The sequence below is a fragment of the Falco punctatus genome, assembly GCF_963210335.1.
Source record: "Falco punctatus genome assembly, chromosome: Z".
NCBI lineage: Eukaryota > Metazoa > Chordata > Aves > Falconiformes > Falconidae > Falco > Falco punctatus.
In genome coordinates this window covers 49,034,512-49,060,807 of record NC_137586.1, presented here as the reverse complement: position 1 = coordinate 49,060,807, position 26,296 = coordinate 49,034,512, and the positions used below count along the sequence as shown (strand labels likewise).

Below are 26,296 nucleotides of genomic sequence, written 5' to 3'. Positions count from 1 at the left end.
TTGCCCGTATGCGTGGCTAGGCGGCAGGTACGTGCCTCGGGAGCACGGCTCCCGGCTCTTGTGCAACTGCCCCGAGACGGCGGCGCTCCCGCCGGGGCTGCGGGGCTGCTATTTACACGCCATACAGATGCAATCTGATGACGCCACGCGCGCAGGCATCGGTAAGGCTGCGCGAGCTCCGTTCGCCCCGGCACCGCGCGCGGCGGCGCTCAGCCTCCGCCGCGAGCCCCCGCGCAGCCGCCGCCGTTCCCGTTCCCGGGGAGGGGGCGCGGCGCTGCGCCCCTGCGGAAACTGCGCGGGGCGAGCGCCCCCCCCCGCGCGCCGCGGCGGTTACGTAAGCGCCGGCGCCCCCCGCGCTGCTCTTCCCCCCGTTCCCCCCCCGCCCCGCGCCGCCCCCCGCCCCGCCGGCGGTTATGCAATCGCCAGCACACAGACCTACTGTACCACACACCGCCCCGCGCCCCGCCCCGCCCCGCCCCCGGCCGTTCCCATTGGCCGTCCTCAGGCGGTGCGCGGCGCCGATTGGGACGGCGCGGCCGCCACTCACGGCGCGGCGCGGCTGGCATGCGGGCTATGATCCCCGCGCCGCGCAGCCCTGACCTACTAACACACATCCCTCCGCGCCGCCGCCGCACGCTCCCGCCCGGCCGCTCCGCTGCTGCGCTGCGCGGCACGGCACGGCTGCCCGCCCGCCTCGCTTGCGGCCCGGCGCGGGGCGGCGGATGCTCTGCGCCCCGCGGTGCGCTGCAGGTAGGAAGGCGCGCGTACTTGTGCGGAGCGGTGCGCGGGTACTAAGTTAGCGTGTCCGCCCGGCCTGCGGCGCCTACTGCGCGTCGGCTCGGCTCGGCTCGGGCGGCGGTTACATAATGCGCGCCCAGCCGGCTCCGGCCGCCGCGGGGCGGGGAGGGGTCCGCCCGGCGGGCCGGCTCTGCGCGCTGGCGGGCGGCTCGGTGGAGGGGTGGTGGCGCGGGGGGCAGCCCGTAGCGTGCCCGCCAGAAGCTTTCCCTCGCCGGGGTGCTCGTTCCCAGCGTGCCGCACTACACCCCCCCCTCCCCCTTCGCCTCTCCCAACAGCGACCCCCGGGGCACCGCCGCGGAGCCGCTCTCCCGCGTTGCATAATGTGGCGGCGGGGAGCGGGCGGTCGCGGTGCGGTGCCGGGGGCACAGCCCCGACCGCCAGCCGCGCCTCGGCCCCCAAACGGGCGGGCGCTGCGTGCTGCCGGAGCCTGCCGGCCGGACCCCCCTTCTCGGGCGGTGCTGGGGGACGTTGCCCGCGGGCGAGCGGGATTAATGGCAGCGGCCCGGCCCCTGTCCCCACGCCGTGCGGAGCCGCGCTTGCCTCAGCCTTTTTCGTCACTTTTGTCGCTGTTTTTCAGGCGCTGCGGGACCGATCGCATAATAGTTCCTGGAAATGTTGCATTATGTAACCACAGAATTTGCTGGCAGCCGGGCTGGGAAGAGGGAGCTAATTATGCGATTTTATAATCTCGCTACAAAGAAACTAGGACAATCTCGCCTTGTAAAAAAAGCCCCCGAAACCCGTAACTGTAACAGTTTTTGTTAAAGTGCGTTTAATAAGGGAAGTAGACAACTGGGTAAGTGGGGAGGCAAGGCGCGCTCGCCGGCTGCGTGCCGGGTGCCTTAAAACGAGATTTGTGTCCGTCTATATTTAGCCCCATCGCATTTTAGCAATTGTGGCTTCATGTGCTATTTCTGGTCTTTTCTCCAGAGCTGTGCGCGTAGACGTTCGAGGCCATTTGCTCGGATTTTTTAACTCCACGCCTTCAGAGACGTTTTGATAAGGCTGTATTTTTAGGAAGGCATTTCGCCCAGACGCTGAGCCATCTCTCCGGTACGGGCTTTCACTTGCTGTTTCTTTAAAAGAAAAAAAAAAAAAGGGAACGTCTAATTTAGGAGAGGAAGGTGTTTAGGAGATGTCAGCCTCGCCGGGGGAGAGAGGTAGAGCCGTCCCGCCTGTGCCCTGACGGCCGCGGCGGGGTGGGGGGTGCCAGGTGCCGCCGGCACCCGGGGGCAGCGGGGCCGGGCCCCGAGGGCCGCCGTCAGCGCCACAAGTAGGTCAGTGTGACAGCCTCGGCGGGGAGCGGAGCTGGTAGGCGACTCCCGATCCGGCGTCCACCTTCCCCGCAGGCTTTGGCCGCGCTCGGGGGTCGCCGTCTCCCCAAGCGGCCGTTGGGAGCCGTTGGTGGCCGTTGGGGCGCGGCGGCGGGCGAGCCAGGGCTGGGGGCGCTGGCGCTCCCCCTCAGCCCTTTGTTCTGGGCTGGGGCGGCGGCGGGCGGGGGGGGTGGGTGTCGGCGGGCTGATAGCGCGGGGCCGTGCTGAGGGGGGAGCGGGCTGGGCGCCATGCGGCGCCGGTCACGTAGGGGGCGGCCGGGCCCAGCCGGGCAGCCTTTGTGGCGGCCCCGCACCGCGCCCCGCACAACGTCCCCACCTCCCCACCCGTCCTCCCCCTTGTCCCACCGTCGCCTGCAGGCAGGGAGCGCCAGACAAAGGTCCCATCGTCGTGCGTGTGTGTCGTCCCCCCCCCTCCCCCTCCGCGCTGTTGCCCGCCTCCCTGCCCTGCGGAAGGGGTACGGTTCGCAGGTAGGCGTGAGATAGCCTTGCACATCCCCCGCTCCCGTGACCCGAGTATTTTCGGCTTTCTCCTTACGTAAGGAACAACAACAACAACGAACCAAAAAAAAAAAAAAAATGGCCATTGCCCAATTCGGTTATTTTTGCCAAGTCATTTCGGCGTTGCAGTGGTAACAGCCGTGGCTGGACGTCCTGTGCTCTGGGGTCAGCTTATGCCCTGTCGCCAACGGGAGTATAGCTTGGAAGTTGCTGGTGAACAGCTTGGCTTTCAAGATTAGGTAATTATATTTTGTGTGTGTGTGTGCCTGCGACTGAAATGGTCCTCTAAGTAGATGAAACCAACATCACTGTGCTTGTGACTGAAACCTCCAAAGTCCAAACCAAGTACCCCAGACGCTGTCTTTAGGTTTGGTATACCTGCTGTAGGTAGAGGCAGCAACATATTTTGAAAAATGCGATATTCTTGATAACATGCATAAACTTTTCTGCTGCTTGGTTGTTGGGGTCAAGTACAGCTTTGATTGTGAAGCTGCCTTGAGACTTATTGTTGTGTTAAAAATACCACACACCCCCCCCCTTTTTTTTTCTTGTCCTTGTAACTTGAATGGTTGCGCTGAGTTTCATTGTGTTTGCTCCTGTGTATGTAACCTACTTTGAGTCATCTTTGCCCTCCATAATTAATTCAGTCCAGACCCTTGTTTAAAATATTGCTGTGTATCACTTTTATGGTCCTTATTCAATCAAAATGTTGACTTTGATGGGAAACTTGAATGAATACAGATTTGGGTTTTGGCCCAAAGACCTGATTTAAACCAGCAAGTTCAAAGATTACTGCATAAAGATCCTTAATATCATTGGCACTAACTGTTATTGTTATAGAAGTTCTTGTGTTACAGATGTCTTTGACTGCTGAAGTGCTAACGCTCTTCAGTTTGATATGCCTCCACTTTCCATTTTTATTTACTCTATATTTTTAACTCATTCTCCAAAGGATTTTTAACTAGCTTTTAAAATATCGAGCTTCCTGGATTCAACTTCAAAGCCTCAAATTTCTGCTGTTCGGGGTTTTTTTTGTTTGTGGTTGGTTTTTTTTTTTGGGGGGGGGTCAGCTAGTTGGTTTTTTTTTGTTTTTTGTTTTTTGTTTTTTTTTCCTAAAGGAACTGATCTGAAAGGTGTCAAAAAGCTTAGAGTCTTCCCATGAGCAATATGAACTTACATGACCTCCTCACAGCTTATCTCATCCTAAGAAGGAACAGTATTTGCCATGCTTTGGCTGAAATTTGTAGAACGTACAGACATTCTTTCTGTTGCACATTGCAATAAAGTCTAAATAGAATCTGTGAAAGGTATCAGTACCATGCTGCTTTTTTCAATCCTTTGTCTTGAAATAAAACTCATAAATAAAGTAAACCTTTAGCTCATTTTAAATTGACTTATTTTAAAAAAGTTATGCAAACTGTCCTTATGCAATAATTTTTTTCCAGACAGCAATCTTGCTGCTGTTATAACATCACTATGATGCAATAACATGAACAATAAAATCCTCTGTTTGAGTCTTATTACACACTGTTAAGCAATGTATCTGACTCATCAGCTTAATTGACTCTTCTAGGTGACCTTGCCATGATCATTACAGCCAGTTATGAGATATAAATGTGCTTAGGATATGTAATAGAAACAAAAATGCAAATAGATGGCCAATTCTTGCAGTCTGTTCTAAAAGAAAATGACAGTCCATGTTACAGTATTTTACAGTGTTTGAAAATAATTGAAAAAATATTTATTTATTTATTTATTTTTAGAAAACAAGGTATATGTAGCTGTTTAATAGTGATGCTAAGCATGACTGTCAAAAATAAGATTGTGTAAGCAACGGCACACTTGGACTTGACTCAAAATGTGATAGAAACAACTGCCTTAAAAACTCACTATGTTAAAAGGTGGATCTGAAATTAATTATTATTAAGACCTCCTTAGATAACCTGTTTTTTTTTCTAATTCGTGAGTTGAATTGATCCATGCCCAAACTAGCATACTATGAGACTGGGTCTAGTGACAGGTACTACACAAATCTATCTTCTAGCAGAAATAATACCTTATTTAAGATTGGGGGAGTTTTTGCCTTTCTTGAGTTGCTCCATCTTGGTGTAATTTTCAGTCTGTCCTGAAGTATTTGAATAATTAGCCAGTTTTTGCCACAGAGGTGGCTGCACAGCCATTAGCCGTATAGGTGCCCATACTGCAAGACCTCCACTTACGACTAGAACGCAACCCAATAAAGAAAATGGTGCTTGGCATGGGCAGTGATCTTCCTGCCTGGACCATCTCACAGAACCAGAGTTCTAAAAATTGCTATTCTCTGTTCTGTTTGCAATGAGTGGTAGATACCGACATCTTACAGGTGGTGTTTGTTTTACATATTTGTACTTCAGCTGTTATATAACAAGATGCATGCTTAGAACATCAGCTGGGATTAATTGACATAATTCTGTTGCCTTTAAATAGCGCTCTATAAATGTAGGTCATCTGAAACTCTGGTCCATGCTTGGCATTTTAAGATCGTAGTTCAATAATAAAAAAACATTTGTTGTCAGAATAATTAACAATTGATTTTGTTTGTTGGTGGGTTTTTTATGGCTCTTAACTGAGGGAAAGCTGAGATTGTATTTCCAGAACATTGTTACTATTAATTAAGTTACAGCTTTTTGCAGTCTAGTTTTTCCTGCTGTCAAGTAGCTATTGGAATGAGCAGAAACATACTGTCATAGTACTGTAACTTCAGTAACCATTGTTTCTATTGGGGTCTTATTAAAAGTACTGGAAAGTGATGTGATTATTTCAAATGGCATGATTTATATGCACATACACAAAATATAGTTATTGTACGTATATAATTAAATACATAAGTTATATATGTATTTCCTTTAAGTTATATTTGTATTTCCTTTGCTTCTTAGTTTTAGAGTTTTTCCTGGCATGTTGGGTAACATTGTTAGATCTTGTTTTCCATCCTTTAAAACAAAGCAGTAAACAGCTTGTTTGGGAAAAATTGAACAGATCTGGTAGAATCATACTGTTTTCCTAAGGAAATGGAATAAAATATAGGTCAAATTTGCACCTATTAAGCTTGACTGACCTTTTTGAGCAGCAGCTACCTCTAACGTATGTTTCCTGCTCTCCAAATAATATTTTTATTTGCGTAATATGTGTAATTTACCTTTGGAAAGAAGGCTGTACTTTAATTTGTAGATATTAAGATAAACAGTAACTTAAGTAGTTTTCCTAACAATGAAAGTCTTCTGTAAAAATTAAATGTGACATCAACTTTCTGGGGGTTGGACAGCTTGGGGGTGGGTAATATGAAGGTGCAGTAGTGTTCCAAGTTTCATGACTATTTTATTCATTTTTTTATATATATTTGTTTGAAAAGGGGCATAATAAATAATTTTTTTATGTTCCCAGTGGACTACATTGTGTAGACATCTCCCATTACTTTCTTTCAATAAGATGATCAACATTTTAGCAAAAATGGGTCATCTTGTACAAAGCTATCATCATCAGTGTTCCACTGACCTAATTACACATTGATCCTGAAACGGTAAGCATTTAAGATGCCCATGAAGTTGTAAGGAAGGGGAACTGTGTACAAGATCAATAGTTCTGCATTGCTCAGTGCTATTGTAATGGATTTGTGGTCTCCATGAATGTAACTGTATAATGGCAGTAATTGATGGTAACTTTTGTACTGTAAATGCTTTTCCCTTTTGTGACTGTGGATAACCTGTCTGTCATGGCATAAAATGTAGTCACCTAGTTTTTTCCCAGAAAGTTTTAAGTTCTTTTGCTCTACATTCTCTAGACCCTTTTGCCCCCAAATCTTTTCTAGGGATAATATCCTATTCCAGTGGAGCTAGCATTAGAGCTTTTCTTCAACAGTAATAGAATTTTGCTAATGGTACTAGATAAAAGGCAAGAAAAAGTATGTTGAAGGATTTCAGTGGAGGTTGGAATGAGGCCACATCCTCTGTTGGAGAGGATTTCTGACTTATGACAGACCTGAGAGGTGCAGAATTCCATGGCATATTTTTTTTCTGTGAAAAACGGTAGAGTTAGAATAGCTCTGAAGTATTTCAGCAGTGTTTAGGCAGGCTGTGTATTCTTGACCTAAGCTTAAACTCTGCCTCCTGTCCTGCATGTGCAGTGAGGATGATATTTTTTCTGTACCTCATAGAAGTCTTGAGACAGATAGCAACTGTTTTTAAAACACTTTGAATATGAAGTGCAAACTATATGCTTCAGTTTTTCAAAGTTTGGATTGCAAACTGGTATCTGAGCAGGTTGTACACCAGCCTTTCTGGTATGTAGACAGATTTTCAAAACAGATAACCTGTGACAGAATGGTAGCAGTAATATAATTAATGATACCTATGCAAAATGTGGACGACAGCAACTGAAAATATGCACAGACGTATTGGTAATGAGCTTTAATTTTTTTTTTGCGGGTTGCCCTATAGTACCGACAGCGATAGAGGCATGTGTTGTTTTTTTTTTCTAAAACAAGAAGTTGTGCCATTATTTTCTTCCATTTTGATGGACTGAGAAATGTTTTGGACACATGGTGATACAAAAGTGAATTGTGGTTGAGCATCCAGCTGGTAGAAATGTGATTTTATGAAATTAAATGAAATCCCTATCAAAATATTAGAGCAATAGAATTAAACAATTGGTTGTCTCATTCTATGATACATTTGAAAAATTAGGTGTGGAGGTAGCATGAATTATTTTGTGAAATACCAAGAATAATATGGAGTTACTCTGTGGGGAAACATGTACGTGGGAAGGCCCACGTGCATTCTTTAAAGTGGAAATTACTTGTGTGATTAAATTACACAGAAAAGAAAGATTGTGGCCCTGTCCTTCAACTTTCTGAAACTTTTCAATTATTAGAGTGTGAATACACAAATCCCCAGGATTAATCCTTAATGTACTATTTGACACAATCAGTTCACTGAAGTATTTTTTGAAGTCCATGGATAAATTAATTTTTCATGATTACTGCATACATAATTTCTTGCTTCAATAGCATGAGTTCTATACAACAGTCTCATTAATACTTGGATCTGGAATTGTACCCTGCTTCTATTGAAGCCAATGGCAAAAATTGCTGGGGGAGCAAGACTGGGTCTGTAATTAAGTTAATAGGGTCAAGTGTTATTACATTGTTGAATTGTCACTCAATGCCATTAACATCAACCAACCAAGAATATATACATATATATCTTTAGCAGTGACTAATGTAAGGCAGTATTAAATGTTGGTTTTATAACACTTTACGAGGGAGTGATAAAGCAATTGAAAAATTAATCATAAGGGAAAATATTGGAATCTGAAATATATTCAGAGGAATCATTACAGTTCATTAATTTATGTGTAAATACCGATGTTTTCCAGTGGAATTATAAAATGCAAGTGAAGGAAATGGCTGGCTTCACTGAAGGCATTTTACCATTATCATCAGATGGAATTTAATTGGTTTACAGACAGCATTGGGCTGATCCACATGAAGAAATATTCATAAACAAGGGCTTTGACTCCTGTGTGTTAAGCAGCAATTCCAGTTCTCATGATAAAAGTGCTGAAGGAAGATGTAGAAAGAAGTAAAGATATATTGTTTTGCTAATTCACTAAAGCAATGGCATTAGAACTAACTACATAAATAGCAAACCAGTAGGACTATGTCAGTGGGTTAAACATCTGTCTTGACAGCTTTACTGTTGGACTCTGACAAGACAGCAAAGTTCAATACTGCACACAAAAACGTGCTTGTTTTGATACACAATTAATATTTGATGTAGCTTTGCATGCTACTTACGTTCTGTCTGTTTGTGCCAGGAACAGTGTGTGCAGGAGAGAGACTGGCCAAGACGGGAGTTACCAGTGCTACAGTGAGCAGGTCATACACTGGAATGGCTCAGACTGCAGAAGTCCCGTGGAACACAAGGGACATGAACTCTGCAGGCTGTTGGGTTGTGAAGTGCAGCTCGGTGCCAGTGTTAGGCTGCAGGAGATTGTTTGCACATGCAGTTGAGTTTTTACTGATACACAGATGGTCATACTGATAAACTATAAAGATACATTCCTTTAGGAAACCCCCCTGAACAAGCCAACAACTTTTTTCTCATTATTATCATCATTATTTTTGTCATTATTAGTATTTTTCTTAGATTACAGTGTTGGACAAATGCCAAAGTGTGATCACTTTGAGCTGGAGACTATACAGGTGTTCTTACATTCACAAAGTCGTATTTCTTATCCTAAAACAGTCTTGTGGGGAAATGGAAGATTGGAATATAGAGGAAAAGAGGCTGGATTAAATCTGTGTAGGTACAGTTTCATTCTTTTAAGATATGCACAAATCCTGTAAGTACTTCCTTGCTGTTGCTACTGTTATGAGTAAGTGTAGATGTTCCAGGGTATATGGCAGATAAATATACAGGAAATAGTGATGAATGCATGTTAGTATCCGTTTTCTAAGAGAATAAATATTTTAATTTGGGTTTGAGTGTAGCTCTCTAGTACTGTTAAATGCAGTAAGATGTCTGTATTTGTAAGGCTCTGAAATGACACAAAAGTTGTTTTGAACTCTTTTGATTTTTGTGACAGTTGGCTGAGATGTATACTGAGAGGCAAGTGATGATTTCATAGGTATTCAGACATGTTATACTGTTTCCTGCTGTTCGCCGTAGAAGCTGTGTGTACAGAAATGCAGAAGTTATTAATGATACAAGTGAATGCAGTGGCTGTAGTATATCAAGACAATTATGGATCAATAGCTGTGCATTCTCAGTGCTACAGGATAATGAAATAAAATCCCAGTATTGTTATTCTTTTAATGTAGTCGTGTTACAGAGATCGAATATTCTACAAATGTCACAAGAATTCCTGTGGCCTTTTTTAATTTTTAAATTCCGTGTGTTCAACAATGATATTTTTCTTTTTAGAACTAGTGAGTTGCACTAGATTTAAAATGATATGCATATTAACCACTGATTACGTGTAGCAGTGAAATTGGGCAGAATGGCTATACAGATTCTTCAGCAAATCAAATTATGCTGACTGTTTGGACAAATGGATGTTGCTTTGTTGTAGGGCTTATTTTTGTTTTTAAACCTGATCCAGCTCCTATTTAACTTGACAGAAAGCTCCCTTTGATTCTGATTTGAATTTTGGATCAGGATCTAACTATATAATTGCTTGTACATTAGAGATACATTTCTCCTTTACAAACATGGCAATTTGTGGTGCTGCTTTTGCACTAAAATATTAGATGCTGTCTTTGGTGTGGCTGGCTTCTAAATCTATTTTCCATTAAGGCTGTGTTATCGAAGACAAATAGTTACATGTCAGTAATTAACCACGGATTTTAGGAAATTCTACTTAGCTGTTCTATTAAATGTGTTAATTTTTCATGACAGAAGAGTTGGCATGGTCTGATGGAACAGAACCCAGCTTGAAACCTGAGTCTTTATGACCCTGCTTAATTGTTATTACATCACTCACTCCTCTTTGCCTTCTGGGAAAGACAAGAGAACCTGGCAGAATACAATTCATTAATTCTTTCATAACTTTCCCAACTGATAATGTTAAAATTAGTTTCATTAGTCATTGTGAAAACATTCCCAATAAATAGTGACATTAATCTGAAGTGGCTGACTCTTTTTGTTTTGGTTTTTGTTGTTGTTTTGTTGTGTTTTTTTTTTTTGTTGCTGTACAGGCAAGAATCATTGTTGACTCAATAGTCAGTTCTATAAAAGCACTTGGCATATTACATGTATTTTACCAGAAACATGACTGACTGTAGAAAATGAGATATTGAGAAGCTACATCTCAGATCAAGACTAAATGGTCTTTTGAGAATAAAGTATTTTTACATTAAGAGGGACCAAACAGAACGAAGACCAATTTAAATGCTAAGTTCAAATTTATCATTAAAATGTCTGAAGCTAAAGGTTAAGCTAGTTTTCCTTTGTTAATGGTAAGATTTTTATATCTAAACTTCCACTTTAATGCAAACAGTATTTTCTAAAGGTACACATGCCTCAATGGTATTAAACTTTACTTTGATGTAATAAGACTATTTTTCAAGTGCAAATTACTAATTAAATGTTACATCTCTAATGTATTTTTAATACTGATTTAAAAAGTTTTCTTTGTAAGACAAGAAAAAAATTACCTAATACTTTTTTCCTTGCCAGTATTTTTTTAATAGTTAGATATTTGCCCAAATTATGTGTATGTATTGACTAGTTTGAATTGATATGATTGATCAAAAAAGGCATTTTAAAATTTCAAGTGTGTGTATAAGCATTTGTGTATTTATAACTATATATGCATAGATATATTTTTTTATAGGATGCAAAACCAGTAATTAAATCTTTAATAGTTTCAATGGATAGTGGTGTTATTTTAAGACAATAGAAAGCACTCCACCTTCTATAAATGTGCATGTTATTTTTAATCCATGAAGGACCCAAATATATGGCATTTTTAAGTCACACACTACAGCTGTTTTCAGAAAAGATGCTTTAATATGAAGAACAAGATACTATCCAGGGCTGCTCATCAACATGCCTGGTGTCCTGCGGTATTAACTGTTGGAGGCTTCAGTTGGTCAGTGTTATCATGGAAAGTTCTGTGACAACATTACTGTAGGATCAAAACTCAAAAATATTTTGACTGATTTTTTTTTTTTTTTTTTTTGCATGGATCATATTACAATTTTTTTTGGAAGTAAATTTGCTGTGTAGGTATCGTAAAGCTTAGAATATCAGTTTTTTCAATGTCGAGCTGTCTTCATATTTCAGCAGATTTAATGAACAAAATGCTAGTCTTTTTTTATCAAAAACTACTTTTGCATGTCCTGAACCTGCAATTCCTAGATAGTAATCAAATTCTCTATTTATTCCAGGTTTTTAAGAAGATTCCTGTTTCCTCAGCTAAGAAAATTGGTTCTAGACACTTCTGTCTGAGACTATGAAAGAAAAGGAAGAATGTGTGTGGATTTAAAATTACTGTATTTATCAAGTGGAGTGAGAAATACTGGGGAAATAGCTTGCTCTGTTGCTTATTGTAGATCTTCTACAAATTGTTTCTGATGCAGCTGAGAAAAATGCAGACCCTTAAAAAGGAACACGGACCTGTTGACACAAGTAGCAATGTGGACAAAATCATGGTACTTAAGTCAACTTTAGCAGAAGTGTCTGAAGAATTGTCTACAAATGAAGATATACTACTTACTGAAGCAAGTAGTGGAAAAAGCAAATCTTCAGCTTGCCGGAGAAAGCGAGAATTCATTCCAGATGAAAAGAAAGATGCTATGTATTGGGAGAAGAGGCGAAAAAATAATGAAGCTGCCAAAAGATCTCGTGAAAAACGGCGACTGAATGACCTTGTCTTAGAGAACAAACTAATTGCACTGGGAGAGGAGAATGCCACTTTGAAGGCAGAGCTGCTTTCATTGAAGCTAAAGTTTGGTTTAATTAGTTCTGCAGCCTATGCCCAAGAGATACAGAAACTCAGTAGCTCAACAACTGTGTATTTCCAAGACTATCAGAGTTCCAAATCAAATATTAACTCATTTGCAGATGAACATGAACCATCTATAGTTGGTAGCAGTTGTATTTCTGTCATTAAACACTCTCCTCAAAGCTCAATGTCTGATGTGTCTGAAATATCATCTGCAGAGCATACTCAACCAAGTCGTATACAAAGCAACTGCAGAAGTCCTGAAAATAAGTTCCAGATTATAAAACAAGAGCCCATGGAATTGGAGAGAGAGACAAGAGATGACAGAGGTTCATATAAAGCATCCATATATCCAAACTACATGGGAGCTACCTTTAACGTGTACTCACATTCTCCTCCTCTCTTGCAAGTTAATAGGTCCTCCAGTAATTCCCCCAGAACATCAGAAACTGATGATGGTGTAGTTGGAAAGTCATCTGATGGAGAAGATGAACAGCAGGTTCCTAAGGGTCCAATCCATTCCCCAGTTGAACATAAAAATGTTCATGCAACAGTTAAAGTTCCAGAAGTGAATTCTTCAGCCTTGCCTCACAAGCTTCGAATTAAAGCCAAAGCCATGCAAGTTAAGGTGGAAGCAATGGATAATGACTATGAAGCAACACAGAAATTGTCATCACCCATTGACATGTCTTCAAAAAGACATTTTGAGCTTGAAAAGCATGGTGCACAAAACTTGGTGCATTCTTCTCACACTCCTTTCTCGGTTCAAGTGACTAACATCCAAGACTGGTCACTTAAACCAGAACTCTGGCATCAGAAGGAACTCAATGTAAAAATTCAGAGTGGTTGCAAAACTGGAGTTGTTGAAATAAAAGACAATATCTACAATGTCTCTGAGTCAGAGAACCTGTATTTGAAGCAGGGCATAGCAAGCTTATCTGCAGAGGTTGCGTCACTTAAAAGACTTATAACTACACAACAAATCTCTGCATCAGACTCTGGTTAAGTTACTACTGAATAAAGGCTTATTGTTTTAAAGGATGTCATTTGCAGTAGATCAACATGTTTTGTATTATGCGGAATTTTCACTGGACTTGTGATGTCATTTCACTGTAATGTTCACGTAATGTCTGATTGGTGTCTTTTTGTGCACAAATTATTATGAAGACTAGGTTGTGTCATGATCACTATGCCTTGTGTATAGTCAAATAGCCTGTACAAAGGCTGTATATAGTGAACTCTATTTTCTTTTTGTTCTTCTACTATAAAGCGTGCAAGTTACCAGTTACAATAAAATATTGGTGACAAACATAGAACATCTACTCCAGTTCAGTTGATTTTATGAACTTGTAAATAAGTTGTTAATTAAAAACTGGCTTTTTCTTACACTGTGCTCAATTTCACTTACGTTTGGTTTTTACAGCCTAACAACCAAATTACAATTTACAACATGTGTAATCTTTCTGGCCACCTTTTTCCTTAACTCGTTTTTTAGAAGAGAATAGAAATAAAGTGAATATTTATAAGTGAAACAGTACCGATTTATAGCCTTAGCCTTCTTTAACTTATTTATTAGTGGAAGTTAACCAAAAACCATACAAATTCTAACCCAGTAACTAATATCAGCAACCTTTTTTTGTCATTCTGTCTCAAATGAGACAGTAATGAGTTTCCTGAATGGTTAATTGTGATGAACCATTTTTTCGATATGGTAACTTGATGTTTTAGATGAAGTTATTTAAGTTGGATTTGTGCATCTGCAAAGTTTTCAGAGCCTTGCAGTGTAAGAATTGGACAACACCATCTCTGTCAAGGGTTGGCTTGTGTGTGCAAGGGGTGCAGATGTGGAAAGAAGTATGCACAAAGGCTGCATAAAAGAGTCTGTTCCTCTTGTATACCATGGTTCTTTCCTTGGCAGACTGGGTCACCTGTAGATGAAGGATAAGGCTACTGGATCTGTAAAGTTTGAGCTCAACTAGGCAAATATTTATATAAGGGGCAGGCAATAGTAGTAGCAAACTTAGAGGAGACTATCTGCTGTTTTAGTTCCCAGTGTGGGACATAATGCAATTGTAAGCAAGTTGTAGAACCAATTTGGCCTTGGTTTCAGTGGCTTGGTTAACTGAACTGGAATACCCTGTCTCACTATGGAGCATTTTGCAAGAACTTCTTACATGTAAAATAAAGACTGTGTGAAGAACTGCACAATCCAGATACTACTAGCCCCTTACAATTTATGCAGATGATAAGTTCTTCACTTTATGTCTGGACAGGGCTGCGATGCTCTTTGTCTTTGAGAAGAGCCATTGAACCACAGAGACTACAATTGCATCACACATCCTTGGTTTGGCTTACCAAAGTCTTTCATTTTAAAATTTAAAATAATTTATAAATAGAACATAGACTTGGCAGAGGTTCTTTTCATGATACTTCCCCTTCTTTTAACATACTAATATATCAGACTAACAATTAAGCTTTTTCTGAAAAGGCTTTTTATTAATTGCCATACTGTATAATGAATGGAACCTTTCCATAGAATTAAAATACTAATTAAGAAAACAATATGTAGGTATTGTTTTTTAAATTCATACTTGACTTGAGTGAGAGGAAGTTTGTCAATTTTTTGGGGATATGAAGAGGAGTCTGAGTCGCTCCTAATGGCTCTGAAGCTTGGTCCAGCAGTCAAGGCAATGGCAAAACTCCCTGATGTCAGCAAGACCAGGATTTGATTCTGTACCTTTTCAGGAGCTGATGATTCACAGTCACGTTCTGGGAGGACCTTGGCACAGAAATCACTGGTACTTTCTGAGCTTTTTTGAGCCTTCTAACTGCTATGCTGTATTTGTGGCATTCAGAGTTAATAAACTGTTATTCTTTTTTCATGCCTTAATAATACAATGGACCCCATAGCTGGGCTCTGTATGTATTTGGTAATTAATATAGATGACATTTCAATGTTACTGAAAATAAGCTCAGGATTATTGCATGAAATGTAAAAATTTGCATTGAATGATGGGGATATGAGACATGAGGCAGTGATTACTACTGTCTCTTTGCTTGCTAAGTATCTTCTGTAAGCAACAATAAAATTCTTTAAATATTTTGCATATTATTTATCACATGTAATGTGTTAAAAGAGAGGACTTAAAACTCTCAGTGTTGCCATCTGTGTAAGCCTAGATCTATTGGTTTTTGTTTTTTTTCCATTTCTTGTTAGAGTTGTTTGTCATAATGGAAGAATGTTGTCCTCTTTCTAGCTCATTATATATTTTGTGTATCTGTTTTGTGCAATTAATACTTAACAGTAATGATGTAGTTAATTTGTTGAAGGATGTCATTGCAAGAAAGTTATAGCATGGAGCTTAGGAGCACAATCAGATGTTATTTATACTCCCTTTATACCTTAGTGTTATGCTTCATTTGAAGAAAGAAATAAATAATTTGTCTTTTGTTCAAAACCAGATCTAATTACAACATGACTTTCTATTACATTCATCATCCTAGTCCAACACAGAGGTGTTAGCTGCGGTTGATGACGAATCTTCCTGTGCTGAACTCAGTATTTCTGCAGCAAGTATTTGGAGGATCTTCCACAGGCGTTGTGAGGTTACAAAGTGCAGGAGTGTGGGTGGTACATAGAAAGCCCTGATCTTGGCTACAGTTGCACTTTCACCAGATGCAACTGTCAACAGCTTCACTGCAGTGTACATGCGGTGTAGATGGCCCCTCACTCAGACACCCCACCCCCACCCCCTCTCTTTCCCTACCTTTAGCCTGCTTTCCTTCAAGACATGGTACTGGGAAAGATGGAGAGTCACTCTGAGTGGGGAGAAGGAGAGAATGCAGTGGGACGCTGCTCCCCTGCTCCAGCTTTCAGCTGGTACGCAGTTACGCATGAGTATGACCAGGGGAGCTGGGGAATCAGATAGCTGTGCCCTTCCAGCCTGCCTTCCCTTACTGCAGAAAACAGAATCAGCCTCCGTGAGAATACCCTTGACTGGTCTGCTAGTCTGTCCATTAGAGATCAGAAGGTTGGTTTGAACACATAATGGGCTTTACCTAAGGGGATATAAACTGGTATCACATCCTCCAAGTTAGAGAAACATTTGTAAGCTCAGCAACTAACTGACAAAACATAAAACTTGCTGGAAGTGGAATCTTTTTCATGTGAAGGAACATGGGTGATTAGAAAGTAGCTGAATGTAGAGTGTGCCTTCAAAGGGCAATGTTAAGGGCCACACACAGAAACTGGGAGCTCCAGAGACTTACCGATATAAATAGTCATTTTTCACAGGAACACAGGAATGGCCATGCTAGACTAGTCTGGCTAGTTCCAAACCTGGCCTGTGATAATCTTTAGTAGGAAGGGCTTAATGGAAAGTTGTAAGAAAAGTTCACGGCAAATAGCTTGATTAGCAAGGTAAGTTTCTTCCTAGTGACATCAACTGGCAGCTAATCAACACTGTGAAGTGTGGGTATTGGGTCCTCTTAAACCTGCCCTTAGTTATGTACGAGCACAGTAATATATCCTCTTGTTCTATCAACACCTATATTTTGATAGGTACAAAAATTGAATGCAGATACGCCCATACATATACCAAGTCCATACATTATGACTTTCTTCATCCCCTCAACTTTCTGCCTTCTGTAAAACTTAAATATTGTGTGGGATATATTTAAATTTTATTAATATTCTGTACAGCCAAATATACCCTTGCTCATGAATAGGAGAGAGGTAACACAATTCCTGGTTAATTGTCTTATTATTTTGGATGTTTTCATTACGGCCCTTATGTCCATGTGAGCAGTGTATGAGACTAAAAACATTTATTTTCTGTAGAACTTAACAGAAATGTAAAATTGCACCATAAACACATTTCCGAAGTTTTATTAAAATACCAACTACTAAAAATCTTTTCTACTTGCTAGTACATAAACATGCTGTTGAAAACAGGTAATGTACAATGAATTTAGCAGAAAACTGCCAATTAATATGGCCTTTATTAACACCATGTTGTTACAAAAATACAGTTCATTGCACAATACAAGCTTGGTAGAATACAAGAAGAATACAACAAAACAATTTTTGGTATTTATTGCATAAGAACAAGTAGCACATACTGTTCCATTACAGTGCCAAATTACAAGTTAAAAATACAAGGCTAAATCCTAAGGCTTTTCACTCTGTGTTAGATTCTACTTTCCTTAACAAAGTAGACTTTTTATGTGTGTGAAAAGGGACTCAAGATGAGTAACATTACCAAGACATAAACTTTACGGTTCACTCAAGGCATAAACTCCTACTGATTTTCCTATCTCTAAGGCTAACTACCTTGTGACACCACTGTGATATGAGTCACTTCATTCATATCAATGGAGTTAGAGGGAACTTGCTCACATACAAAAGAGAAGGCAGTCAGATATTCAACTATTATTTATTTAACGACAGCTCTAAGAGGACCCTGAATTACGATCAAAAGCTCAGAGCAGAGGCCTAGTACTTATTTGCTTGAAAGGGAAAGCATCAGAAGACATTTGGTTTTAGGACTCCAAAAAATAGCAGGAATGCATCTATGTTTTTAATGATTTGACCAGCTACTATCTGTGTGGCAATCCCAATGGCTGTGACTGGAGTTATGGTAATTCCTCCTCCTTAAACACTATAGAGCTCCACAGGATTATAAACAGAAGCACTCAAGGAGACCAAATGCAGGGCCTGCAATTCTGCCATGATTCTATGTGGGTTTTAATCTCCTGCACACAAGCATCCTTCCTGACTGCACTCCATCTGAGAGAGATGTGATCTGAGAAAGCCTGCATCAGTCTAAAGGTTCTGGGGAAGCTAAATAGCCATATAATACTACTGACATTCAGATAACATGGGCAATTTTTCCTCCATCGTCCCTTGTTCTTACTACAAATGGACGCACAACCTAACACGTCAAGCACTTGTTACACTTTTCCATGCTGTTCAGATTCTCGGATGTGCAAATGCCTGAATGGGCACCTAAGTTAATAACTGAGGTATGTGAAAAGATCAGTCTACCCTATTACCTGTATGTGCCAAAGTTGGCATCCATTATGTCTACATTTCTAAGGTGTGATACTAAACATTTCTTTCTAACAATTTGGACTTCTAAAAATTCTCTTCCAAGTTTTGTATATAAATATACTAAGGACAACTGCATGGATTTCCACAGGATTTCTGTTATGCATCCATGAAAGCCAGGATATTAATGGTCTGTATAGCAATCAGAAAATACCAAAGCATAATATCATATAAAATAGCTGAAAATATGATAAAATGCAATGAGAGCTATTGTAGCAGAACACAGTATTCCTTTTTCTGGGACTTGTTCCCATTAAGGATTTAGAAATACTAGAGGGAGTTAAGAGGAGAACGAAAGTGAAATAATAAACTCTCGGGGGCTGAACCATGACTTTAAAATACATACATTTAAACCATATATTTAAAATACAGTCCACACTATCCACATCAATAGTCAATATATGTGCATAAAGTATTTAGTTCCCATTCTCAAAAAAAGTCTTGGTCACACATGTTTTTTAAAAGCCTGGTTGTTTAAAACGTGAAAAAGCAAATGGCAAAAATATTTACATAAGCAGAACTATATAGGACAAGAGAGAATAACAGATTAAAACAGGTAGACAACATATGTGGCCTATCAATATAGTATGGGGCTGCAAATAGTGTATGTTTCCTCATTTTCTGTAAGAATAAAGACATTAATTAAAAAAAGTATTTTTAGCTCTTTTCATCACATTACATCCATGGCAAAACCACAAAAACAAACCAAAAATTAGAGAGAAGCAGACAATGCCGATTTGATGGTATTGAAAGATAGTAGAATGGAATAGTTCCAGTTGACACGGACCTACAACAATCGCCTAGTCCAACTCCCTGACCGCTCCATGCCAGATCACCAATGGGCTGACCAAAAGTTACAGCCCATTATGAGGGGCATTGTGCAAATGACTCTGCTTAAGGCTCTGAGAGGCACGGCACATCGAGCACCTCTCTTGGGCGCCTGTCACAGCGTCTGACCACCCTCGCAGTAAAGGAAGGTTTCCTCTGCCACGGCTTTGGACTGTTCCACACGTCCTGTTGCTGGAGTTCCAGCGAGATCAGCACCACCCTCTCCACTTCCCCTGCTCAGGAAGCTGTGGAGAGCAATGTGGTCGCCCCTCAGCCCCCTTTTTGCCAGACTAGATGAACCCAGTGTCCTCAGCCGCTTGGCATCCATCTGCTGAGCGTCTGCCAAAGAGGGGTCCTTTGCGAGCAGAGGAGAAGCAGCTCCAGCACCAAGGTTTGATCTGGCCGAGCGGCAAGAAATCCTGTGCTGGAGGGCAGCAGCATGGTCACCTCTCCAGGGCTGCGCTCCAGTGGGGCAGCTCGCCACATGTGCCGGTGCCTGGCGTTGTCCCTCCCCAGGTGCAGGACTTGGTGCTTCCCCTTGCTGAGGTTCTTGGGAGCCCGGGCTGACGCAGAAGGCAGCACCAAGTGGTGACTCCGTGCAGGAGGAGGGATCTGGGCACCGCCGTGGCCAGGCTGCAGCCAGCAGTGCAGGCTGGTAGGGGAGCAGAGCCGCGGGACGTGGGGGCAGAGTCTGCGGTGAGGAGGAGGATGGGCCTGGGGTGATGAGCGATGATGGGGCACAGGGTGGCCCTGGAGAGCCCCCGGCTGGAAACATCTGCCCCGGCACCAGCTGCAGAGCTGGAGGCCTGGAGGTGGGCAGCACTTGCCTTTGGGGGGAGGAGTGAAGTAGTAGCTGGCACACATAGGAGGACCCCTCAGCTTCAGCTAGCATCCCACCCCTCCCAGGAAAAAAGCAATAAAGGGCAAGGACAGCAACACCACCTGCACTATTAGTAACACCAGGAGATTTTCTGGAGTTTCCGTGCTTTTATTTTATTTGGATAGTTGGATTTGGGGTGCTGGGAGCTCTTGGGGGCTGGTGGATGCTCCAGCTGATGGCATGGTCCTGCTTTGTCCATCCCTCCAGAGTCACCGAGGCTGTGCTGCCCTCTTGTTGGCTGGCGAGGCCTTGGAGCTGCCAGCCCTCCTCTTTGGGGGTCGCCGTGGCCCCCCAGGGGAGTGTTCACTGCCCTGGCTGGAGGTGGGTGGCTCCTCCTGGGGCTCTTCTTGCTCTGCGAGGGTGGTGACAGGGGCAGCAGGGGGGCTCCCACCAACAGCAGCAGGTGAGGTGCCAGGGAGCTCATCTAAGCTGGGTCTCCCAGGGCTGCTGGAGGGGGCTGGGCCAGGGGCAGGAGCCCCCCCTCGGGAGGCAGCAGGCTGGGGGACACCTGCGGGGCTGCCCTCCTGCCCCCCAGCAGGACTGGCGTCCTGCCAGCCCAGTGGTCTGCGGGCCTCCCCCCTGCGCCGCCGCGCAGCGACACGTGCACGCTGTTGCATGAACATCGCTGTGCGGTTTTGCAGGGAGCCCCCAGGCAGCCAGCCCATGGCCCCGTCCTCCACCGCAGCCCTCTCCTGCACCCTGCTGCCAAAGGTCTCCTCCAGCTCCTGACGGACCCAGGACTGCAGGATCTGGAAGAGCCCTGGCTGCTGCCGGAAAGAATTCAACCAGATCGGGGGTTGGAGGCCGCCCACAGGACGCCTGAGCACCCCTTCTGCAGCCCACCACTGGGGTGCCCCAGGGTGATGGAGGTCACGGGGGGGGGGTGGGTGTCTGGGAGCTCCTCCTGCCTGGCAGACGATGACTGGTGGTGTCAGAGGTGGTGTGATGGCATGCTCCTTGTAGTCATCGTCCGCTCGCACCGAGTGCACGATGGAGAGGACCCTCCTCTTGCAGAGGGGGCACTCGGGCTTGCTCTGCGCCCACCGCAGGATGCACGGGTAGCAGAAGCGGTGGAGGCATGTCATCACGAAGCTGGGTTCCTCGCAGCTGTCCAGGCAGATGGGACAGCGCTCCTCCAGCTCCGCGGCCATGCTCTCCACGTGCTGCGGTGGGCTGGGGGGAGCCGGGGATGGTGAGCAGCTCCCTCTCACTGGCGCTGCAGCAGCGGGTGTCACGCTAGAAAGGGAAGAGAGGCCACGGTCACTGGCTGGCCCTAGGAGGGGTGGAAGACATGCCCAGGCCCCCCCAGAAGGAAAGCCTCCCCGCTCCCCAGGGCGAGGTGTCCCCCGCCAGCTCACCTCTGCTGCTGCGAGCGCCCCTCCTGGGTGCCCCGGCTGCCTGAACCTGGCAGGGCCGGGGGAAACCCTCCGACGGCTCTGGGTCGGGCACCGAGAGCTGCACGGAACAGCTCCCTGAGCACGACACCAGCACCAAGGTCTTGCTCTGCCCTCCCAACCTCGCAGACTGCTCAGCTGGAGTCTGGGCAAGAACCAGCTGGGTGACACTCGGCACCTGCTTATAGGCTGCCAGGGACGCCAGGTCACAATCCATCGCTGGGGACATCTCATTCCATCGCCAGGTGACATCAGAACCCGTTGCTCAGGGCCGTGGCAACAGGCCATCCTCGCCCCCAGCACTCGCATCGCTGCAGCCCCAGCACACGTGCCTGCGGCACTCAGTCCCCCATCTCCCGTCTTGTGCTCGGCATCGCTGTTTCACGCCAGTCACCGAGGCCATGGCTGCGTCTTCCCAGGGCCCCGTCCGGTCACTCTGGCCATGGCAGACGTCTGCAGGCTCATATGGCAAGAGGGTTCTCTCAGTAACACCTTGTGCATCCCTCGGAGGCTGCAGGACAAAGCCCCACCGGCTGTCCCCATACCCCAGCACCGCTGGCCAGCCTCTGGGCTCCCCCGGTTCGTCCCGCAGGTGGATCGAAGGCAGCAAAGGCCGCGCTTGGCTGGCTCCGGCCATAGGGCTCTTCTGCCATCTTTCTGCCCTAGCCAGAAGGTGCAAGGGTGATCCCCGCTGCTCAGCACCCACCAGGCCTCATCTGGGCGCTGCGTCCCCTTTGGGGTCCCTGAGACAGGCAGGCAAACCGGAGGGGCTCCAGGGAGGCAAGGAGGGTCTGTGGGGCTGGGGCTGGCTCAGCATGGAGCAGGGAAGGCGTCGGGGCACCTCACAGCACAGCCCTGTGCCCACGGGGAAGGCATCGAGGGGATGGGACAGGCTCTTCCCAGCACTGCCTGGAGGGAGGGTGAGAGGCAGCGGTGTCTCCTGAGACTAGGGAGCTTCAGGCTGGAGCTAAGGAAGAAACCCCAAAATGCTTCTGAGGATCATGAAGCACTGGAGGGGGTTGCCTGGAGAGGCTGTGGGATCCCTGGGCCTGGACATCTTCAAGACCCGCGTGGCCTCAACCCAGAGCACAGCTGTCACAAGCCTGGGAAGGGATGTCGCTCAAGTCTTGAAAGAGAAAGCATTCCCAGTGGGAAATACAGCGAAGGTTTCCAAAGGCGCAACAGCTTTCACAAGCTTTCATTTGGTTCAGCAGCTTTCAAAAACCTTTATTTAGGATATGATAGAATAGTCTCGATTGTCAGGGACCTGCAGCAATCATCTAGTCCAGCTGCCTGACTACTCTACAGCTGACCAAAACTTAAGGCCCATTATGAAAGGCCTTGTCCAACTGCCTCGTTTCCAAGCACTGACAGGCACGTGGCATCAACCACCTCTCTTGGGAGTCTGTTGCAATGTTTGTCCACCCTCTCATTAAAGAAATGCTTCCTAACGTCAGCAGGCCAATTCTTCACCTAGCATAGCGTGCACCTGCTCGTCTCATGGTTTGACAGTTTTTCCAGAAAGACGCTGTGAATAACAGTATCAAACGCCTTACTAAAATCCTAAAAAACACATCCACTGCCTCCCCTTCATCCACTATGCGGGTGACCTTTTCTTAGAAGGACCTCAGATTAGTGAGAGGGGCTTTCCCTTTGTGAACTTTTGCTGCCTGTGCCTGATGCTGGCATTGTCATTGAAATGCCTTTCAGTAGCACCCAGTAGGATCTCCTGCATCATTTTTCCAGGTGCTGAGGTCAGACTACTCAGTTTGTAGTTTTCTTCATCTTCCCTTTTGCCACTCTAGTAAACCAGAATAACTTTGGCTAGCTTCCAGGTAGCGGGGACCTCCCCAGACTCCCAAGATCTCTGGCAGATGACTGAATGGTGTCTTTCCATTACATCCACTAGCTCCTGCAATACTCTGCAATGGTTCCCATCAGGTCCCATGGACTTGCAAACATTCAGCTGATACAGCTGGCCCTTGACAATTTCTGTGTCCACAAATGGAAAATCACTGTCCCTGCACTGATGATTGCTCAACTTGGAGGACTATACAGTGCAGGGTCTATCATTAGTATGAAAGACTGAGGCAAAGCACTGAATGTCTGTAGTCCTGCACCCCTATTTTCCAGGGGACTACCTTCAACAAGTATGGGTCCTGTATTTTCCTTGGATGTAGGACAACATAAGTTTAAAGTATTAACATACTTCAAAAATCCTTTCTTGTTGTTTAGCACACCACTGGCCAGGTTCAACTCTAGTTGAGCTTTGGCCTTCCATGCCATCTGCCTGCATTTGTGAACTACACCTCTGTGATCTTCCTGTGCAACCTGACCTTGCTTCTAGACATCATCCAATCTCTCCTCCTCAGTTCCTAGAGAAGTTCCTTGTTGAGCCAAGATCATCTTCTGCCCTGCTTGCTTGACTTGTGACACAACAGAATGGCCTGCTCCTGTCCTTTTAAATGGTGATTCTTCAAAACTGACAAGCACTTATGGACCCGTAAGTCCTCAAAAGCAGATTCCCAGGGGACACTGCAAAGTAGCTTCTTCAGTAGCTTCAAGTTTGCTCTCTTGAAATAGAGGGTAACAACTCCAGTGAACTTTTTTCTCATCATATTGAAAATTTTGAACTCAACCATGTCACGATCACTGTGGCCAGGACAGCTATGTCACATCTCCCATGAGTCTTTCTCTACTCACAAATAACAAGTCTAGGAGGGCACTTTTCCCTGTTGACTCACTGAATGCTTGTGCTGAAATTATTTTCAGCTAGTTCCAGGAATTTCCCAGACTTGTTCGTCACAGCAGTATGGTATTCCCAGTTGATGTCTAGGAAATTGAAATGCCCCATAAGGACTAGGGCTACCAATCCAGAGATTTCTCTTAACTGGCTATAGAACAACTCATCAGTGCTAGTGTTAACATGTGTGGAAGGGAGGTACAGTCTTTTTGTTTATGCATTAATGTACATAAATTTCTAGATTAACAATTTTGACTGTAAATCCTAGCAATACAGTGAGAGATACACGGAAATTCAAAAGAAAGCACTGTATATGAGAGTCCACTATGGTACCTTCTATGTTCGTACTGGGTCCCTGGTATGTGGTTTATGTGGTATCGACACACTAGTCTTTTCAGGTATGGAAAGAATGAAAGTGTGGCCTGTAGATGACATTTAGAGGGAACAATAACTCACCTGCAGTCTCAACTCTTTATAAACCACACTATTTTGTCAGAAGTTTTCCTGGTTTTGGCTGGAATAGAGTTAATTTTCTTCTTAGTAGCTGGTACTGTGCTGTGTTTTGGATGAGAATAATGTTGATAACACACTGATATTTAAGCTGTTCCAAAGCAGTGCTTACTCTAAGTCAAGGACTTTTCAGTTTCCCATGCTCTGCCACTGGGGACGTGCACAAGAAGCCAGGAGGCAGCAGAGCCAGGACAGTTGACCCAAGCTAGCCAAACAGATATTCCATAACATAGATCGTTGGTCTCAGTGTATAAATTGGAGGGACTGGCCAGGAGAGGCTGATCACTGCTCAGGGACTGGCTGGGCATCAGTCAGTGGGTGGTGAGCAAGTGTGCTGTGCATCACTGGTATTTTTGTTTCTCCCTTTTGTGTTTTATTCCTCTTTCTTTCTCTCCTTTTCATTACAGTTGTTGTTTTTGTTAGTATGATTTATAATTATTTTGTTGTTATGGTATTTTATTTCCATTATTACATCGTTCTTATCTCAAACCATGAGTTTTATCTTTTTTCTGATTCTTCCCATCCCACTGTGGGAGGTGGAGGGAGTGAGGGTGAAGCCGCATGATACTTAGTTGCCAGCTGGGGTTAAAACATGACAGAAATGTCTCATTTTATTAAGAAGCACAGGATTATGATTGAGAAGGAAACTGACTTCTCTAACTTAAAAAAAGGCTACAAACTCCTCACTTTTATGTATTATGATCATGCTTGGTGTGATAAACAGTTAAGTAGCATGTCAGATTGTACAAAAAGGTCAGCTGGCTCTCAGAAGATTACTTTATACGTAGGATGTGATATAATGAATTTGAGTAGTATGAAAAGCCTGAAAGCCTCCTGGAGCCATTTTATCAGTATCTGTTACAATCTGTCCATGTGACACTTGCTAATCTGATGTTTTCAGTCAGTAGCTTGCTTTCATGGGAGTCTGCAGTGTTTGTTAATGTTTATTTTTCTCCTGATAATCCTGCTCACATAAAACTCATGTGATAATGCTTCTTAAGGAAGATACTCTCTTTCTGTTCATGTGTGGCCTCAAGAGATTACAGAGGGACTCTATCATAGACTCCATACCAGAGTGTCCTCTCTCTACACCGTGCCTTTATTAGTGGCTGGGCAACGACTTTTTTTCCTAAAATATCATTGGAGTGTATCAGGCTGATAATGGCCTAAGATACACTGCTGCTGCTTATGAGCGATTACTGCATGTCCCCTAGTCATTGACTAAGATATTTTTTCCCCTCCTGTTGATTCCCATGGGCAGATCTCAGAAACCTTCCCTCAGTACTAGTAATGATCTAGTAGAAGCCATTTCATTTTCCCATCCGTCGGAGTTAGCTCAGACTCCAGATGCTCAGATTTTCTATAAGCTGCTGAAGCTGTCCACTGAAATAAGGAAATTACAGGGTCATTAATTCAGTCCCATGAGCAACCCTTGAGTAAAATCTCAGACTAGCCAAGGCCAGTTCTCTTGACCTTAGCATCCTTGCTCAGTTTGAAATATTTCTTTCTTAAGTTACCTGCATCTTTGTGCATTTATCGGTATCTCCTCAAAAAGCATTTCTGGTTATCTAAGCATAAATAAGTAATCCTAATTAAATTTTTTAAAATGGAAATATTTAGAATCGAACCTAAAGAAACTTGACCTACTTGTTTACTCCTGTCCTCCAGACTATGTCTTTCAATAGCAGTTTGAATATTATGGTCTGTTCTTGCATA

The 26,296-nt window shown here is 44.0% G+C and overlaps 2 protein-coding genes across 6 annotated transcripts; one reads left to right on the top strand and one right to left on the bottom strand.

Annotated features, from left to right (window-relative positions):
• Nucleotides 1–533: 533 nt before the first annotated feature.
• NFIL3 (nuclear factor, interleukin 3 regulated) lies at nucleotides 534–15,579 on the top strand. 5 transcript variants are annotated; one of them, XM_080373157.1, is made up of 3 exons: nucleotides 534–750; nucleotides 1,729–1,851; nucleotides 11,560–15,579. In XM_080373157.1, the coding sequence occupies exon 3, from the start codon at nucleotides 11,746–11,748 to the stop codon at nucleotides 13,120–13,122; it is 1,377 nt and encodes a 458-aa protein (XP_080229283.1). In that variant the 5' UTR covers nucleotides 534–750; nucleotides 1,729–1,851; nucleotides 11,560–11,745; the 3' UTR covers nucleotides 13,123–15,579. The 5 variants fall into 5 exon arrangements, with proteins under 5 accessions (XP_080229283.1, XP_080229282.1, XP_080229284.1 ...); XM_080373158.1 differs by lacking the exon at nucleotides 534–750 and adding an exon at nucleotides 830–1,594; XM_080373156.1 differs by lacking the exon at nucleotides 1,729–1,851.
• A 4,563-nt stretch (nucleotides 15,580–20,142) lies between these two features.
• LOC308056801 (uncharacterized protein) lies at nucleotides 20,143–25,749 on the bottom strand (the record flags this gene model as incomplete). The annotated part of the gene is made up of 2 exons (XM_080372641.1): nucleotides 23,427–25,749; nucleotides 20,143–23,393 (listed from the first exon to the last, which is right to left on the bottom strand). Exon 2 carries the CDS (start codon nucleotides 21,634–21,636, stop codon nucleotides 20,143–20,145), a length of 1,494 nt encoding a protein of 497 aa, XP_080228767.1. The 5' UTR covers nucleotides 21,637–23,393; nucleotides 23,427–25,749.
• Nucleotides 25,750–26,296: the final 547 nt, after the last annotated feature.